General features: G+C 33.8%; 2 protein-coding genes across 3 annotated transcripts in view; both read right to left on the reverse strand.

Annotated features, from left to right (window-relative positions):
• Window positions 1-287: 287 nt before the first annotated feature.
• LOC132123143 (centrosomal protein of 57 kDa-like) lies at window positions 288-9355 on the reverse strand. The gene is made up of 10 exons (XM_059533695.1): window positions 9161-9355; window positions 8025-8178; window positions 6833-6970; window positions 5742-5863; window positions 5469-5663; window positions 5293-5391; window positions 3739-3807; window positions 3338-3546; window positions 2333-2477; window positions 288-536 (listed from the first exon to the last, which is right to left on the reverse strand). Exons 1-10 carry the CDS (start codon window positions 9197-9199, stop codon window positions 375-377), a joined length of 1332 nt encoding a protein of 443 aa, XP_059389678.1. The 5' UTR covers window positions 9200-9355; the 3' UTR covers window positions 288-374.
• A 2457-nt stretch (window positions 9356-11812) lies between these two features.
• The window catches only part of LOC132123144 (endothelin-converting enzyme-like 1), a 39966-nt gene continuing 34278 nt past the window's right edge, over window positions 11813-17500 (reverse strand). Inside the window, exons 14-19 of one of the 2 annotated variants that reach the window (XM_059533696.1) lie at window positions 16448-16515; window positions 16107-16231; window positions 14075-14140; window positions 13297-13392; window positions 13140-13216; window positions 11813-12015 (exon numbers count right to left, since the gene is read on the reverse strand). In XM_059533696.1, coding sequence (XP_059389679.1) covers window positions 11916-12015; window positions 13140-13216; window positions 13297-13392; window positions 14075-14140; window positions 16107-16231; window positions 16448-16515 — 532 coding nt within the window. In that variant the 3' untranslated portion in view covers window positions 11813-11915. The remainder of the gene's footprint in view (window positions 12016-13139; window positions 13217-13296; window positions 13393-14074; window positions 14141-16106; window positions 16232-16447; window positions 16516-17500) is intronic. The other variant, XM_059533697.1, reaches the window with a different exon arrangement.

Genomic DNA, 17500 nt, shown 5'->3' on the forward strand with positions numbered 1-17500 from the left:
TTTTTTTTACAATGTGAACATCTGTCCTTTATTCTGCTCCAGAAATATTTCTTAACACATAATAAACCCTTCATGTGATTAAGCTGAAGAGACGTCTTAACGCAGATTCTATTCGACACATCATTTGTTTTACAATTAAATCAAACATCTGGAAAAACTATGCAAACAAACCAAAAGAAAGAGATCAAACAAATAAAAATAAATGACATTCTGCATTAAAAAAAAGCTGTTTGAAGAACACTGAGATTCTCTGCAATGTTACATTATTGTAATCATTTTAAGCCAATTTTCCAAAAAAAAAACAAAAAAAAAACCCACGCACATATATAAATATATTTTGGTCTGCCCTTTGACCCTGAGCCAGTCACATGTTGTCAGTGTTCCCAGCTGCACAGAGAGGTCTGCAGCGAGCGCATGTCCTTCAGCAGACGCAGAGAGTCTCTGCTGCGCTCACCTGGTCTCTCTTTGACCTTCACGTGACTTCCTCTTCCTCCTGTGCTCTTCTGACCACCACACCGTCTCCTCGACTTCTCCATCTGACAGAGACACAGTCCATCAGATCAGCCAGCTCTGGACACTCACACTAGCGCCCAGTGTTGGGGGTAACGAGTTACAAAGTAACGGATTACAGTAACTATATTACTTTTTGGGGTAACGAAGTAATGCATTACACTAATAATATCGGTAACTACACTACTTTACTAGACTATAGGAACGCGCTTTACTGCGTTACACATGCTGTGTTTGCCTGTGTGTAAAGTTCTGGCTGGGGTTTCCCGATAACGATTGATCTTAGCGCTTAACCCTCATAGACTCATTATGGATATTCAGAGGCGCCATAGTGTACGTGATTACGTCATCGCATTTTGACAACATTGATTCGTCAGAAGATCCAATGCTTTCGTTCCTCTGAGCCAAACAGAAATGATTGTTGACGCTTAGTCCCACCCCCGTGCGCAGATTGGATCAAACTCTCCCATATTAAACCAATAAGTAGTCTTTTGAACTACTACTTAACATAGCCTAGTGCTTTGGAAAATCAACGAAAACAAAGTGAAAGTAAAGTCTGTCGTGAGTGCATGAATACAAACACACAATAACACATTTGCATGAGAAAACTCTCAGAAAAAGCACAAAACACGTGACAGAGTACTTTGACATAAAACAAAACAAAAACAAGGATGAAACACTGGTACATATCTGATAAAGCACTGGGATTTATGTCTTGGGTCGTTAGGCGATGTCCCATTTCGTCAATTAGACGAATCGATCGTTTATATTATGTATACTAAGTAAATCATTATATAATTATACAGTTCATAAAGATAGTTGCACTATTTTTTTTTCTGTTGCTCATTTTGTGTGTAGTTTGTGAATCATTTGCACTGTACTGTTGAAGACAATTTGTGCAATTGTTTTTACTATATGCTGCATAGTCTGTGTTCATTGTTCATACTCAGATTGAAAATATATTTCTCAGAAGAAGAAAAGAGAAATGCAATTTATCTTTAAAAGAAAATCTAAATTTGTTTTGTTTTATGCCTTCATTTGAGAACCAGAAAAATGTAAATACACAACAGAATTTCTGAGGGGGAAAAAAAACATTTCATGAGGCTATTTTAAGAAATAAATAATAAATGAAGTTGTTTTTATGCATTTAAATAATTACACATGCTAAAAAAAATAAAACATATGGTGAAGAGAAAATAAAACATTTCATAGGGCCCTGAACATGTAATTTTTGTTAAACTTTTAATAAATTGCTTTGAAAATGTATAAGTGTTATGAATTAAATGAATTAGACATGCTTTTTGATGAATACAATTAAATGTAACCATTAAAAAGGAGTTGAGAGAAATAAAAAGTAAAGTAATAAGTAGTGAAGTTACTTTTCAAATGCAGTAACTAGTAAAGTAATCTCATTACAATTTGCAGAAGTAACTAATTACATTTTTTGAGTAACTACCCCAACACTGCTAGCGCCCAAGAGTTTGGAATAAGTGCTATCTTCAGCATTTATTTTGATTGAAAACCACAGCAAAAAATGTTAGAATATTATTCTAATCTAAAACACCTGTTTTCTTTGTGAATCTGTGTTAAAGTGTAATTTATTTCTGTGATGCTCCGCTGTATTTTCAGCATCATTCCTCCAGTCTTCAGTGTTGTCAATGATGCTGAAAATACAGCGGAGCATCACAGAAATAAATTACACTTTAACACAGATTCACACAGAAAACAGCGGATTTAGATTCTAATAATATTTAACTGCATTTAACATCAGCTATCTTTCCAGCATCCATGCATCTTGAGTTAGATTGTGGGCCGCTGTTACCCGAGCTTGATGTCGTCTGACTTTAGCGATCTGTTCTCCTTTATTCTCCATCCTCTTCACCAGCGACTCCATCTCACGCTCCAAATCCTGCCGCAAGCGATCCGAACCACACGACTGGATCTGTCTGGCCAATTCCTGCTGCTCGCTGACACACAAACACACATCTCTTACTCCACTAAAGGAACAGCTCACCTGAAACTGTGAGTGTGTGTGAAACTGAGCTTTCTGAACCAAGTGCTTCACTCTTTCCAAGCATTAAAAACACATCGCCATTTATAAACCAAATCATGTGCTCTCTATGAAATTCAGTCTACAAATTATTTAATATCATTAAAATATGAAGTGGGCGAGTTCTTTTGTTCATTTACATAAAATAATAATAGTTATAATAATTATAGATTTTTTTGTGAAACCTCCCTTTAACCTTTATTTTAGTATAATTAAAGTAGCATTATTATAGGATTTATTAATATTTTCAATTAGTTTTACGGAATAGTCAGTTTTCCCATTTTTGCTGTTTATTTGATTTCTTTTATTAAATTTAATTATTTGTTATTTTTTATTTCAGTTTTAGTTTAGTCGTTTCATTTTTAGATTTAGTAATTTTAGTAATTTAAATCAGGGTTATTATAGTTCATTAAAACTAAAACCAAAATAAAAAAAATATCTTTTTTTAAACAAAATAAATATCAACTGAAATAAAATAAAATATATTAATTTCTGTGACTTTCCATGAAAAATATTTGTAATTTTAATTTAAGTTTAATTTAACTTGATGTACTAAAATAACTAAAGCTGAAAGAATAATAATAATAAAATATATATTATATAGACATAAAATAATAATAATAATAATAAAAATGACAATAACACACAACAAAATTACTAAAACTTAAACTAAAATTAACATGAAAGCAGAAAATAAATATACTGGAAAAATGTGTTTCAAGTTAACCTAAAAAATTAGTTTCAGGGCACTAATAAAATGACAAGAACAAGCCTCACAAGCTCATCTGTCCAAACTCGTCCTGCAGCGTCAGCAGCAGCTCCGACAGCTCCTCCCCACAGGAAGAGGAAGAGGAGGAGCTAGTGCTGTGACTGGCGGAGGGGGCGTGTCCTAGCACCCGCTCGTTACACAGCTGAGGATGATGCTGCGTCATGAGATGAAGGACGTGCTGGACGTTTGCTCGTACGGAGTGACTCGAGCCTGTCGACTGAAGACACACAGACACATTAACGTCCACAATGCTGCTCCATATTCATAAACACGCTCTGGTTTGTCACTTAGAGACAGTGTAAGCATCAGAAATGATTATAAGAACTCATTTGCAACTGTTTTTGATGCAAAAAAACCCATGACAACGGTGAGTATAAAATCAAGTGTTATAGTGTGTTTGTGTCTTTACCGTCCCGGTCACAAACGGCACGTCTCCCAGACTGAGTCTGTAATGCGGCTGCGGCTGCGATGGATGTTTCTGCAGAAACACACACGAGCGTCTCATCTCAGTAATTAAAGCTGATATTAATTTATTTGTGTACAACAATTATCACAATGCACATTCAAAGCAGCTTTACAGAAAGTCATATTATTATATCTTTAATGTTAAGCGCTTTACCATTCTATTAAGAAATATACATATTGGCCGGTTATGGTCTCCTTAATATCAGTCTATTTTGTTGATTACAAGATTTAAATGTTTGTTGGTTTTTTTAATTAGTGGATTTAAATATTGTTTGATTTTGTTCTATTATAATACTTAAATATCGGCCCGGGTCTGTTCTATTTTGAGATTTAAGTATCGTCGGGGTCAGTTCTGTTTTGTTACAAGATTTAAATATCGGTTGGTTCTCTTCTGTTATGAGGTTTAAGTATCAGTCGTTTCTGTTACGAAATTTAAATATTCGATTGTGTTCTGTTACGAGATTTAAATATCGGCCGGTTTTGTTTCGAGATTTCAATATCGGCCGGTTTTGTTTCGAGATTTCAATATCGGTCGGTTTTGTTTCGAGATTTCAATATCGGTCGGTTTTGTTCTGTTACGAGATTTAAATATCGGCCGGTTTTGTTTCGAGATTTCAATATCGGCCGGTTTTGTTTCGAGATTTCAATATCGGCCGGTTTTGTTTCGAGATTTCAATATCGGTCGGTTTTGTTTCGAGATTTAAATATCGGTCGGTTTTGTTCTGTTACGAGATTTAAATATCGGTTGGCTATGTTCTGTTATAAGACATAAATATCAGTCTGTTTTGTTCTGTTAAGAGATTCAAATATCAGTCTGTTTTGTTATGTTAAGAGATTTAAATATCGTTCAGTTTTGTTTTGTTAAGAAATTTAAATATCGGTCGGTTTTAAGTTATGACATAAATATTGGTCGAGTCTATTCTGTTACGAGATTTTTATATATCAGTCGGTTTTGTTCTGTTACGAGATTTAAATATCGGTCGTTTTTAAGTTACGACATATAAATATTGGTCGAGTCTATTCTGTTACGAGATTTAAATATCGGACGGTTATGTTCGGTTACAAGATTTAAATATCAGTCGGTTTTGTTCTGTTACAAGATTTAAATATCGGTCGGTTTTGTTCGGTTACAAGATTTAAAATCTGTTTGTTCTGTTCTATAATAAGATTTAAATATTGGTTGGTTTTGTTCCATTTTGTTTCCAAGAGATTTAAAGGCTGCATTGTCAAAATTAGCCAGCTGTCAAAGAGTCTGATTTGAATTTTTGAATTTCTAAAAGTAATTAACAGTCATTTAAGCAACACTGTTGAGAAATGAAGGCTACGACTTTAAATTAAACTAGCATCTGATTTCAGGCAGAAGTACTGTATTGTGATGTTGGTTCTTACTGTGGTTAAAATGACTTATATCATGGTGACTTTGGTCATATCGCCCACCTCTAAGTAGTTGTAGTAAATAAACGTGGTTGAGGAATCCGATTTGTCTGCACTCGTTTACCTTTGTTGAGACTTTCTTCGGTTTGATTCTGCTGGATTTATGTGGACGTGGAGAGACAGACTGGATGAGCAGACGATTGGCTTCTAGACCCGTCTGCAACTGTGCACAGAACAGATCAACACAGTTAACATCATACAGACAGACAGACAGACAGACAGACAGGTGGCCAGACGAACCTGAGCTGCTTTCTCCTGCACCAGTTTCCTCTGATGTTCCTCTTCCTGTAGTTTCCTCTCCAGCTGTCTGATCTTCCTCTCAGTGGAGCTCTGAGTCTCTGTCAGCCGGTGATACTCCTGCTCCAGCAGATCCAGCTTCTGCAGCTTCAGCTGAACATCAGTCCGATCCGCTGATCCCAGATGCTCCAGAGACACCTGCACAACACACACGGGATATTAAAACACACACACACACACACCTGTTTCAGAGGGTTCTGTGTGTGGGAGACGCACCTGTCGTCGCAGCACAGCGCTTCTGTCTGATTCGGTGTTTCTCACGGTCTTCCTCATGTGCTCCAAATGTCTCTCCAAGCGTGAGCACTGAGCCTCGGCCGCAGACAGCTGAGAGAGCAGATCTACAGACAGAAAAAACATCCTGTTGTACATTTGCTGTTAATGTGCCAACTTATGCTGTTATTATTAACTAAAGCTAAAACTTTTATAAGTAATCTTCAGCAATTAAAGTTAAACTGACATTAGATAAAAAACAAAAAAATCATTACATAAACTTAAACTTAAGTAACTGAAATCAAAAAGTGCTAAAATTACCAAAAAATAAATAAAAATAAATATATATATATATATATAACTAACAAAATGTACTAAAAATAAAATATATCATATAAATTAATTTCCAAATTAATAGCTAAGCTGAATTACTGCATTACTAAAATTTTAATAAAATACTTAAGCTTTATGCAATTAGTTATTATAGCTAAACTAATAAATCACTAAATATTAATTTTATTTTTAACATACGTTTAAAAACATTTATTAAAATACCAAAGGCATATAAAATATAAATTAATTCATTTACAAATTAATAGCTAAGCTGAATTACTGCATTACAAAAATTAATAAAAATACTTTAAAGCTTTATGCAATTATTATATTTTAACTAATAAATTACTAAATATTAATTTTAATTAATTAAGTTAATTAATTACTAAAACTTACACTAAAATTAAAACGAAAAATGTAAATTAAATATTACCTGAAAAAAACATTCTCATGTAAATTAAATATTACATGAGAATGTTTAAAGTTATCAAACTTAAACAAAAAAATGTAAATGTTGATTTGGCAACTAACTAAAAAAAAAATTAATTTTAGCGGAAGTGCTGAAATTAAAAACTAAAACTAGAAAAAAAGGGCTATATGTAATTATTTATTCTATTAAAAAAATATATTCAACTTCAAATGAAAACTAAAAATGTAAAAAAATAATAAAGTATTCAAAATAAGCTTATGAAGTATTGAAAGATGAATAAATACTATGAAGGTAGAGGAGTACCGCTGGTGTAGAGGAGCGAGATCAGTCTCACCGTGGTTTGCGTGTGTGTGTGTGTGGTCCGAGTGTGTGGACTCTCTGGAGACGTTCTGGAGCTTCTGCTGAGCATCACATCGCTCCAGCTCCAGAAGACGAATCTTCTCCTGCAGGTTCTTCAGCGCTGAAAGAATGGCTGCACAAACACACCGTTCACCTCCTCTCAGAAACTGATCGAAACATGCACAGCATCCAGCAACTCGTTTCATAATGTGTAGCTCGTTTACATACAGACGTCTTAAAGAAGCAAAGACAGTGGCTTTGGATGTAAATGAAAAGAAAACCAAGAAGTCTCCAGCAGGTGGCGCTTCCAGAAGTCTGTTGTGCATGAGATACTATTACAGATATAATTTGCAGTTGTAAGTTTTTTTTTTCTTTTACTTTATGGGTTTGTAAACAAATTTTTGTTTTAGTTATTTTAGTACATCAAGACACTATTATAGACTATAAAAATATAAAAATGATTTTTTTTTTTTTTTTAGTTTCCATCATTTTAAATGAAGTTTTATTAATTTTTTGTGTTCGTTTTGTTGTTTAGTTATTTTAGTACATCAAGCTAATTTAAATTAAAATAAAAAATGCCAGGCTTAAATAAAATAAGTTTACGCACACACATACATACACACACATATATGTATATATATAATTCGTTTTAATTTTTTTATGCACCGCCATTCAAAAGTTTGGGATCAGAAAGATTTTTATTACTTTAAGAAGTCTCTTCTGCTTATCAGGGCTGCATTTATTTGATCAAAGATACATGGAAGAAAACATTAATATTATTACAGTTCAGAATAACCATTTTCTATATTAATATACTTTAAATTATTATTTATACATTTGATCAAATCAGTATTTTCAGCATCATTCCTTCAGTCTTCAGAGTCACACATCTTTGCTGTTTTAACAGGTACAAGTTAACTATTTGATTTATATAAATCAAAAAAGTTATTTGATAAATAACGATCAGCATCACGTCACACTCCATTTTATAATTAAATAAAATAAAGTGTATGAAAATGTTTTGACTTCGAACAGAGACGTCTTCTGGCGTGTTTAAAGTTTAAAGTAACTCGCTCAAACGTCACTGAATTATTCACGAGAGACACATACAGCTGTCAATCACTCTCTGTACGTGTGCGCAGGATCTCAGGTGTCACAGGTGAGTGTGTGTGTGAGTGTGTGTGTACCTGCTCCGCTGCTCTCAGGAAAGGCTTTGACGACTCTGTTAGTGAAGGGCAGGTGTGTGTTTATGAAGGGACGTCCCGAGGGATACTCAGTGTAAGACGGAAGAGACGCGCTGTCAGACATCAGTCGACCTCTGAGAGACGCTGTCACACCCTCCTGTGACACACACACACACACACACACACACACACACTTAATATACTACAAACATCAACATCTCATTTAATTTTACTAAACATATGCAGCTGAAATATTGCAAATTAAATTGCTAAGAATTAGTACTTACTTGAAGAAAAAGTATGCGAGGTAATTATGAAAAACAGACTTCGAAGTAAATAGTTTGCTCTTCTTGTGAACTCCGATTGCAATGCATATAGTTTATTATATATGAGATATATTGTTATTTCTCAAGATTATTGGCTTATTTTACTGTTATTGCAAAAATCTTTTTTCAAAGAACAGAAACTGTACTTTTAAAGTCAGTACGATTTTTTATTTTTTTTTACACGCATGTATTTTTTATTGGCCTTTTTCTTTCTCATTTGGACTGACTTTAAATTACACATTACAAAAAAAATAACAATACTTATATATTTTAAATTTTATATTATATAGGTTATATATTTTACTTTATTTCCTAAACTTTTATGGGACACAAAATTAAATATTTAATCTTATAACAAAGAAAAAATAAATAAATAAATAAACAAAAAGCATTTTTTTTTTACTTTAACTCATTTTTTTATGAAATTTTTTTTTTTTAAAGCTTTCGAAAATTAATGTAACTACTCAAAAGTCTTATTTTTATTTAATATTTTTCTACGTTAATTTGTTTGTTATTTATCTCACATTCCCTAAACTTGCTGAACGATATTCTATTTTTATTTTTTTGTACTGAACTAAACACAAAGAATCGTTGTTTTGTTTTAAACTCTTTTGGGTTTAGAAATGAGTTTTAAATTCTAAAATCAGCATTAAAACAGCAGAATTGATCAAAAACAGCCAATATTTTATGATAATATTATTACAGTTTGATTTTAACACTTCAAACCTTGAGTTTATCTGAACACGATTGCAGCTGTTTAATTAAACATTTCACTCAGTTTGATCTGTTTGTGAATTTTGAAGATGTTTTTACCTTCTTTCGTCGCGCGGAGGGTTTTGAGCTCGCGTCCATTCAAATGCAGGTTTAACTTTAGATCATATTTAAGTAAGTAAAGTAAACTCACTTTTTATGACCTTTAGTTCTGTTTGTTGAGAATTTGTTGCTTGCTGCAAAACAGGAAATAAAATACAAGCGCGCAAAGCAGCGCCTGTGAAGCCAGCGATGACAACATCCGGTCTGAGGATTTCTAAATAAAAGTCACGAATTTTAAAGTTTTGCACAATATTTGTGTTATGGAGCTAACAACAGAGATATAATCGTGTAAAGTTAAAGATTTTATTATTTCAAATAAAAAACAAAAACAAAACACATGCTTAAGAACTGTTCATATGATCTATTTTGCATAAGTAATTAAAAAAAGTAATTATTAGGCTATATAATGTAAAATCGAACGGAAATGAACTGAGCAAGTGTTGCTATGGCTTAAGTGTTGCTCCGCGACTGACGCAAAAAAAGTTAAAAGTCCCAATGTTTGTTTTTAAAATACTGTTAGACGATTAATCACGATTAATCGCATTCAAAATAAAAGTTTTGTTTACATAATATGTGTGTGTGTGCTGTGTATATTTATTATGTATATATAGGCCTAAATACGCCAACATACAAAATATTTACATGTATATATTTAAATCCTTATATAATTTATAGCCTATTATATATAAATGTAAATTCTTATAAGCAAACTTTTTTTTTTAAATATATGCAGGCATGCGTGTGTATTTTTATATAAATCATAAATATATAGTGTAAATACAAATATTTTATGTAAGCAAAAACTTTTATTTTGAATGTGATTAACTGTTGATAATCGTTTTACAGTACAAAAGTCTTTTTTTTCTATAAATAATTAAAAGCAAGATCTCAATTTTTGCATATGACTTTGTTTTATTCCAAACATGGATTATGAAGAATTTAGCATTTTCCAGCACTTCATTGAACTCTGAGGAAATTCCTGTTTTAACAGCAAACATGCTTTATTTAACCTGTACCTTTTTTTAAACTTTCATATAATTCATCTGTACAAAGTTACTCTTTCACGGGCAAAAACTTTATACAAAATTAAAGTTTTTTAATAATAATAATAATAATAATAATAACAACAACCCATGATCATTTGTATACACCGGAGAGGCTGCAGTTATGCATAAAGGTTTGTTTGAATCTGACAGAAATGTTGGGTTAGTTTATAGCATCACTAAAAAGTCAGTTCAGAAGATCACGGGACATAACACATCAGGAACATAGCTCTTATTTTTATCTCAAAATAAGTTATCATCTGTCTCAAATATCCTGCATATTCTCCCAGAATGCCATGCTGTCTCTTTCCTGAGCGGGGGAAAAAATTTAATAAAGGTGAAACATAATGCATCTGAGGTGCTGAATATGACCAAGTCTGTCGGTTTCTGATTGGGACGAGAGATACATGAGTGAGAGTTAAAAATACACCTTGAAGCTAAGTCCAAATTACATGAAAAAGTCACAATCACCTTTTTTATTCTGTGGTGAAAAAAAAACAGAATTGCGAAAAAAAAGTCAAAATAAAAATATCGGATTTGTGAGAAAGTATGCATTATGAGGAAAATGTCTGAATTACGAGAAAAAATCAGAATTGTGTGAAAAAAAATCTGAATTGCAAGAAAAAAGTCAAAAGAAAAAAAAATCTGATTTGCGAAAAAGTCTGAATTATGAGAAAAAAATCTGAATTATGAGAAAATTTCAGAATTGCGAAAAAATCTGAATTGCAAGAAAAAAGTCAAAAGAAAAAAAAATCTGATTTGCGAAAAAGTCTGAATTATGAGAAAAAAATCTGAATTATGAGAAAATTTCAGAATTGCGAAAAAATCTGAATTGCAAGAAAAAAGTCAAAAGAAAAAAAAATCTGATTTGCGAAAAAGTCTGAATTATGAGAAAAAAATCTGAATTATGAGAAAATTTCAGAATTGCGAAAAAATCTGAATTGCAAGAAAAAAGTCAAAAGAAAAAAAAATCTGATTTGCGAAAAAGTCTGAATTATGAGAAAAAAATCTGAATTATGAGAAAATTTCAGAATTGCGAAAAAAATCAGAATTGCAAGAAAAAAAGTCAAAACAAAAAAATCTGATTTGCGAGAATTTATGCATTATGTGAAAAAGGCCTGAATTACGAGAAAAATTCAGAATTGCAAGAAAAAAGTCAAAAGAAAAAAAATCTGATTTGCGAGAAAATCTGCATTATGAGAAAAACGTCTGAATTCCGAGTAAATCCGGATTGTGAAAAACCGAAAATTCAGAATTATGATAAAAACATTTGATCGCGAGAGAAATGTCCGAATTGTGAGAAAAAGTTAGAATCGCAAGAATAAATCAGAATTATGAGGAAAAACGTCTGAATAATGAGAAAAATTTCAAATTGAGAAAAAAATTTGAATTATGACAAAAATGTCTGAATTGTAAGAAAAATCAGAGCTGTGAGTATGTGGCTTGGAATTGCAAGATATACACTTGCAATTTGGAGAAAAAAATTGTAAATGTGAGCTTTAAAATTTGTAATTACATTTTATACATATTTTAAATAAGATGCTAAAATAAACATTTCTAAGAAAGATCCGTGTGAAATATGGCACGTGACGATGAGGACGGGTGATTTCTGATCTCTCTTCAAATGCTGTAAACATCAAACGACGTCGGAGAAGCTCGGGGCGGGTCATCATGGAGACGAGGGCGATGAGGAGATGCTCAGGGGTCAAAGGTCACCAGACGGCACATTTGTTGACCGGATGCATGGGCGACCCTCTGGGACAGTGAAACACACGGCCGAACTCCTCGAACTGAGACACACTGCCAATCACCCTGCAGACAGATACACATATAAACATCTGAATCAAGGACATATTCAAAGTTATCATAAACCAAAACTAAATACAAACTAACAAACAAAGCAAACAAAAAACATTTCTTATTTTAAATTAAATAAAATGAATAAATACATAATAAAACATCATTTAATTGAATGTCAATGTCAAGTTTTCATTTATTAAACTTAATGTAAAAATAACCAAAGTAAAAAGCAATAACAACTATATAGATGTATATAAATATATATATATATATATATATATATATATATATATATATATATATATATATATATATATATATATATATATATATATATATATATATATAAATAATACATAATTAATTAATAATAATAATGACAAAAACACAGAAAAAAATCTAGAACTTTAAATTAATTTAAAATATATATATATATATATATTCAAAATATTAAGAAAAACTCAGTGATACTCAAATAACACTGGTAATATTTCAGTATCAGATATACAAAGACAGAAAAGTAAATCTTTATTTATTAAAATAACAAAATACTAAAACTGAAATAAAAATGATTAAACTATATTAAAAATATCTAAAATGAACTATAATGATGATTACTTTAATAATAAAAACAATAATAATAATAATAATAATAGAAATGACAAAAACACATAAAAATCTAGAACTTTAAATTTAAAAATAAATTTACAAATAAAAATATAATGAAAACAATTTATTAAAAAAACTATAAAATCTCAGTGATATTAAAATCACACTGGTCAAATTTCAGTGTCAAATATACATTTTAAAATAAGTGAATTAGTCTATATATTCATGAATTGATATAAACACGCCTTAATTACATTAACGCACTAATTTATTTACCTTATATTATTTATTTATGCTTTGATTTAATGTGGTTTTATTTGGCTCAACAGAATTATAAATTTGACAATATTTCAAATTATTTCAAAGTACAGAATTAATCAGTTAAGCATTATGCAAAACAATAACAAACCAAAGAAAGTCAATATACGTACAGTAGTTAACAACGAATCAGTCTCAAATCAGTAATATTTATGTTTGACTTAGTAAACACCTCTAATGAGGAGTATTAATTAAGCGGTGTGTTGTACCTGTAATGTTCAGGAGCGTGTTTATCCGTCAGCAGCTGCAGGTAAATCGACTGCGATCGTCTCTTCATACACCAGTTCTGTGATTCAAACATTTAAGAGCAGCTGGATATCACTGAAGCAGTATTAACTAATGCTGAATGAGCTAATCTTGGTGTACCTGAGCAAACGCGATGAAGAAGAGCTGCTCGTGTGTGTATTTGAGTCCGGGCAGAGGACGCTCCGGCCCGTGTTCACGAACCCACTTCTGATACGCCTGCAGACCGCCACAAATCAACATTCATAGATGATCACATGATAAATGATGTCATGCAATGTGAAAAAATCAGTGGAGTTTGGGAGCCACCTGCTGGCTATTTTTGGTATAGCACTAAAAATCTATTTTTGTGATATCAGCTTCAAATTTGGAGCATAACAGTTATGCATAAGACTTGGATTTATGTAGAAATATTTATTTTCTAAAGTAGTTTTTTTTTAGTACGGTATATTTTTTTACAGTAAATTTTAACTTCTATACTTTTTTACGTTTTCATTTTTTTAAATGCTTTCACTTCAGCAATAACCTGCTCATTTTCTTTTTTTTTTAAAACGAAAGATTTTATTCAGTATTATACATTTTCCATGAAATAAGACGTAATATCTAAGTCATTTAGCATATGAAAACAAGGCAAAAATACTGAGGAATAAATCAATATTTGCAGTGTTTATGAAGTGCATTAGAAATAAAGGTGACTTTTAGTTTATGCAAACATTGCAAAATATTTCATTATTGTTTAAATATAGAACCTTTAACTGATTTATGCTTTTTATTTGCCTAAAAGTGAGAGTTTATAACCAAAAACAGGAGCATTGCTCATTGTGGATTTTCATATAAGTTTTCAAGTTTTGTTAAATTTCAAGTTGGAACAGACCGACATTGTGATTCTGATGAAACTCACATAAAAAGACAACTTCAGTCCGCCCAGATCAGCGATGTTCTCACCCAGCGTCAGACGCCCGTTAACCTGCACACACCCACACACAGACATGTTTAAGTAAGTACAATCAGTGTGTGTGTGTGTGTGTGTGTGTGTGTGTGCGAGAGAGAGAGAGAGTGTGTGTGTGTGAGAGAGAGAGAGAGAGAGAGTGTGTGTGAGAGAGAGAGAGAGAGAGAGAGAGAGAGAGAATGTGTGTGTGTGTGTGTGTGTGTGTGTGTGTGAGAGAGAGTGAGAGAGAGTGAGAGAGAGAGAGAGAGAGAGAGAGTGTGTGTGTGTGTGAGAGAGAGAGAGAGAGTTTTTTAAATTGGGAAAAACATCCGATTGAAACTCTACAATTAGATTTCTGTAAAAGAATACTCAAAGTCCAAAGAAAAACACCAAACAACGGATGCAGGGCAGAATTGGGCCAATACCCTCTCCTCCTAAACATCCAAAAAAGAGCCATCAAATTCTGGAAACACCTGAAAACAAGCGATCCCAACACGTACCATTATAAAGCCCTGAAACACCAAGAGCTGAGCGTAACGAGGAGTCCCCTGTGCCAGCTGGTGCTGAGACTGACTGAGCTCTCTCCTGCAGAGATCAGCTCGCCTCAGCACACACACACACTCACACACATTCGGCCTGCACAAATTATCAACACAGAACAACACAAGTACATCACCCATTGGACAAACACCATTCAAAACCAACACAAACTGGAATGTTATTCGGCACTAAATCGAGAGTACACTGTTGCGAGCTACCTGAGCACAGTGAATGATGTGAAGCTCAAGAAAACCCTGACGATGTACAGACTCAGCGAGCACAGCCTTGCCATCGAGACGGGCCGGCGCAGACAGACCTGGCTCTCCCGGGAGGACAGACTCTGCTCGCACTGCATTCTGGGAGTGCCGGAGACCGAGCTGCACTTCCTCACAGAATGCCCCAAATACCAACACATCAGAGACCAATATTACCCCAAAATGAATAAGATATTTCCCCAATTTAACACCTGTAATCCAACCCAAAAACTTAGATTCATCCTTGGCGAAGAAGCCAAATGCTCCAATTTAGCAGCAAGATTTGTAGCATCTCTCCACATCCTGAGGGACGAGCAGAGCAGCAAACACCCAATGAACACACACACACACACAGCCTAACACACCCAATCACACACACACACACACACACACACACACACACACTCACAGCCTAACACACCCAATCACACACACACACACACACACACTCACAGCCTAACACACCCAATCACACACACACACACACACACACACCCAATCACACACACACACACACACACACACACACACACACACAGACACACACACACACACACACACACACTCACAGCCTAACACACCCAATCACACACACACACACACACACACACACACACACACACACACTCACACACACACACTCACAGCCTAACACACCCAATCACACACACACACACACACACACACACACACACTCACACACACACACTCACAGCCTAACACACCCAATCACACACACACACACACACACACACACTCACAGCCTAACACCCCATCAGACCTACACACATGTATATAATGTTAAATTCCAAGTTCAGTGTTAGTTTATTTTAGTTTTTGTGTGTTTTATGTACATGATTTCGGCATTATAATCCTTTTTATTTTATTTATTAATCTTATAATATTATGTTTTATTTTATTTTATTTTATTTAACTATTATTATAATTTTGGTGTACTTAATGTTCAAAATCAATTTCTATGTTGTTTTTTGATGCTTTGGCAGTACAAAATGTATTTTTTTTGTCATGCCAATAAAGCTTTCTGAATTGAATTGAATTGAATTGAGAGTGTGTGTGTGTGTGTGTGAGAGAGAGAGAGAGAGAGAGAGAGAGAGAGTGTATGTGTGTGTGTGTGTGTGAGAGAGAGAGAGTCCGAGTGTGTGTGTGTGTGTGTGAGTCTGAGTGTGTGTGTGTGTGTGTGTGTTCTGTACCCTCTGGTTGTACACAGTGAAGTTGTCGTACAGTTTGACGATACACTCCGCCTTCTTCTGAAACTTCCTGTACGACTCTTCAGTCCACCACTGCTTCAGGTTGCCATAGCGATCATACTGCCCACCTATCAGCAAACAGAAACTCCAAATCAAAAAATGACATCATATGCCAAAATCCTAGAAAATGACAAGAGAATAAGCCAGTCATGATCTTCTTGATCATCCTTTAGATCCTGTACTTCACTGCTGCATTTGTGTTCTTCAGAGATCTGCCGTTTCACACGTTTATTATTACAGGAGAGCAGAGGGTCACATCTTTGTCTCTGGTGTCTGTGTCTCACCCCAGTCGTCGTATCCGTGTGTGAGCTCGTGACCGATGATCGCTCCGATTCCTCCGTAATTCAGTGACCTACAACACAGGAAAAGCCCTCAGTCTTCATGTGCATCACAGTGCTGTGAACAGCAGGAGGCAGAAGAGAGTCACAATACAATCTACAACTCACTAGCTTATAAAACAAGCATTAACAGAAATAAAATACAATACAAAAAATATATTTTACTAAAATATATTTGAGTTCAGTTAGTTGTTTAGTAGTTCAGCTATTTCTCATTTTCATTTAGTTTAACTTGATTTATTAAAATAACTATATATATATATATATATATATATATAGAGAGAGAGAGAGAGAGAGAGAGAGAGAGAGAGTGTGTGTGTGTGTGTGTGTGTGTGAGAAAGAGAGAGAGAGAGAGAGAGAGAGAGACAAAGAGAGAGTTTGTGTGTGTGAGGTCTACTAATATTTGTCCCCTCTAACAGATTTTGTGAAGGAAAATCAATACAAAGCTGCAGCTATGGGAGGCCGTTTGAGGCGAAACCCTTTGAAAACTTGTGATACACACTGAAACACTTGCAAAACACAATGAAACACTTGCGATACACACTGAAACACTTGCGATACACACTGAAACACTTGCGATACACACTGGAACATTTGCGATACTCACTGAAACACTTGCGATACACACTGGAACACTTGCGATACACACTGGAACATTTGCGATACTCACTGAAACACTTGCGATACACACTGAAACACTTGCGATACACACTGAAACACTGAAACACTTGCAATACTCACTGGAACACTTGCGATACACACTGAAACACTGAAACACTTGCAATACTCACTGGAACACTTGCGATACACACTGAAACACTTGCGATACACACTGGAACATTTGCGATATTCACTGAAACACTTGCGATACACACTGAAACACTTGCGATACACACTGAAACACTTACGATACACACTGAAACACTTGCGATACACACTGAAACACTTGCGATACACACTGAAACACTTGCGATACACACTGAAACACTTGCGATACAC

The sequence above is a fragment of the Carassius carassius genome, chromosome 41, assembly GCF_963082965.1.
Source record: "Carassius carassius chromosome 41, fCarCar2.1, whole genome shotgun sequence".
In the NCBI taxonomy this organism is placed as follows: Eukaryota; Metazoa; Chordata; class Actinopteri; order Cypriniformes; family Cyprinidae; genus Carassius; species Carassius carassius.